Genomic DNA, 2500 nt, shown 5'->3' with positions numbered 1-2500 from the left:
GTTCCGTGTTGAAATAGAACCTTAATTTATTACTTATTATTAGAATTAGATTTTAGATTGTTAGATTAGTTAGTGATTAGATATTAGTATTAGACGAGATTTTACGAAAAATTTTTTTTTTTTGATTTCTTTATAGGAGAGGACAAATCTCTTTTTTTCGATGCGAATTTGATACGACATAGGAGAAGCCGCCCTTTATCAAAAATTATATTATTATATTATTTTTAATAATAAAAGGGGGTTCCAACATATTAATATATAGTGAAGTGTTCCCCCAGATTCAGAACTTTTTTTCAATACTCACAATCCTTATCAGTTAATAATCCTAGTGATTGGATTTCTATGCTTAGTCTGATAGGAAATAAGATATTCAAATAAATAATTTTATAGCGAATGACTATTCATCTATTGTATTTTCATGCAAATAGGGGGCAAGAAAACTCTATGGAAAGATGGTGGTTTAATTCGATGTTGTTTAAGAAGGAGTTCAAACGCAGGTGTGGGCTAAATAAATCAATGGGCAGTCTTGGTCCTATTGAAAATACCAGTGAAGATCCAAATCGAAAAGTGAAAAACATTCATAGTTGCAGTAATGTTGATTATTTATTCGGCGTTAAAGACATTCGGAATTTCATCTCTGATGATACTTTTTTAGTTAGTGATAGGAATGGAGACAGTTATTCCATCTATTTTGATATTGAAAATCAGATTTTTGAGATTGACAACGATCATTCTTTTCTGAGTGAACTAGAAAGTTCTTTTTATAGTTATCGAAACTCGAGTTATCTGAATAATGGATTTAGGGGCGAAGATCCCTACTATAATTCTTACATGTATGATACTCAATATAGTTGGAATAATCACATTAATAGTTGCATTGATAATTATCTTCAGGCTCAAATCTGTATAGATACTTCCATTATAAGTGGTAGTGAGAATTACGGTGACAGTTACATTTATAGAACCATTTGTGGTAGTGAAAGTCGAAATAGTAGTGAAAACGAGGGTTCCAGTAGACGAACTCGCACGAAGGGCAGTGATTTAACTATAAGAGAAAGTTCTAATGATCTCGAGGTAACTCAAAAATACAAGCATTTGTGGGTTCAATGCGAAAATTGTTATGGATTAAATTATAAGAAATTTTTGAAATCAAAAATGAATATTTGTGAACAATGTGGATATCATTTGAAAATGAGCAGTTCGGATAGAATTGAACTTTTGATTGATCCGGGTACTTGGGATCCTATGGATGAAGACATGGTCTCTCTGGATCCCATTGAATTTCATTCGGAGGAGGAGCCTTATAAAGATCGTATTGATTCTTATCAAAGAAAGACAGGATTAACCGAGGCTGTTCAAACAGGCATAGGCCAACTAAACGGCATTCCCGTAGCAATTGGGGTTATGGATTTTCAGTTTATGGGGGGTAGTATGGGATCCGTAGTCGGAGAGAAAATCACCCGTTTGATTGAACACGCTGCGAATCAAATTTTACCTCTTATTATAGTGTGTGCTTCTGGGGGGGCGCGCATGCAGGAAGGAAGTTTGAGCTTGATGCAAATGGCTAAAATATCGTCTGCTTTATATGATTATCAATTAAATAAAAAGTTATTTTATGTATCAATCCTTACATCTCCGACAACTGGTGGAGTAACAGCTAGTTTTGGTATGTTGGGGGATATCATTATTGCCGAACCCAATGCCTACATTGCATTTGCAGGTAAAAGAGTAATTGAACAAACATTGAATAAAACAGTACCCGAAGGTTCACAAGCAGCTGAATACTTATTCCAGAAGGGTTTATTCGACCTAATTGTACCACGTAATCTTTTAAAAAGCGTTCTGAGTGAGTTATTTAAGCTCCACGCCTTTTTTCCTTTGAATCAAAAGGAAAGCAAAATCAAGTAGAGCACTAAGTTCAATTATTTTATTTGTGTTTGTAGCAAAAAAGAGGATAACTCTTTTTTTGACCTATATTCCTGATTACGAATCAAGAAGCCTTTATCAACAAGAGTGAGTTCTTCCTTTCGTGAAATTAGGAAAATAAAACGAATTTCTTCTTGTCTTAGGTATATAATTTGAAATTTAAATATAGATAATAGAGTTTTGTATCTTTCTCTATCTCCCGAAAAACCATTTTAGCTAAAAATTCATGTTGGATCGGATTCGAACGAATCTTTCGATAATCTGTAAAAAACTCTTTATCTATTTTTCGAAAATTAGAAGACAAGAACAAAAGTAATAAAGTTTATTATCATACATATCTTTCTCATGTAGGAGATGAATAAGTCCATTTATTTAGTTCTACAGTTCTACATTCTTTGCACTTATTATACGTACTCAGTTAGATTTAGATATATAGATACTTAGATCTATACTAAGAATTTCAAATTCTTCAAATTCTATTAATAATAAATATTATCTAATTAGAATTCAAATTCTTAATTTCATTATAATTATTACAAGATATCTTTATTTATATAATAACATAATAACAGAT

General features: G+C 31.9%; 1 protein-coding gene and 1 pseudogene across 1 annotated transcript in view; both read left to right on the top strand.

Annotated features, from left to right (window-relative positions):
• The window catches only part of LOC132049653 (acetyl-coenzyme A carboxylase carboxyl transferase subunit beta, chloroplastic), a 2039-nt gene extending 94 nt beyond the window's left edge, over positions 1 to 1945 (top strand). The window contains exon 1 of the mRNA XM_059440528.1: positions 1 to 1945. This exon is cut by the window's left edge and continues 94 nt beyond it. Coding sequence (XP_059296511.1) covers positions 394 to 1908 — 1515 coding nt within the window. The 5' untranslated portion in view covers positions 1 to 393 and the 3' untranslated portion in view covers positions 1909 to 1945.
• An 11-nt stretch (positions 1946 to 1956) lies between these two features.
• The window catches only part of LOC132049656 (photosystem II D2 protein-like), a 4248-nt pseudogene continuing 3704 nt past the window's right edge, over positions 1957 to 2500 (top strand).

This window comes from Lycium ferocissimum, chromosome 3 (assembly GCF_029784015.1).
Source record: "Lycium ferocissimum isolate CSIRO_LF1 chromosome 3, AGI_CSIRO_Lferr_CH_V1, whole genome shotgun sequence".
NCBI lineage: Eukaryota > Viridiplantae > Streptophyta > Magnoliopsida > Solanales > Solanaceae > Lycium > Lycium ferocissimum.
The sequence above is the reverse complement of the archived record's forward strand: the minus strand, read 5'-3'. Positions and strand labels throughout refer to the sequence as shown.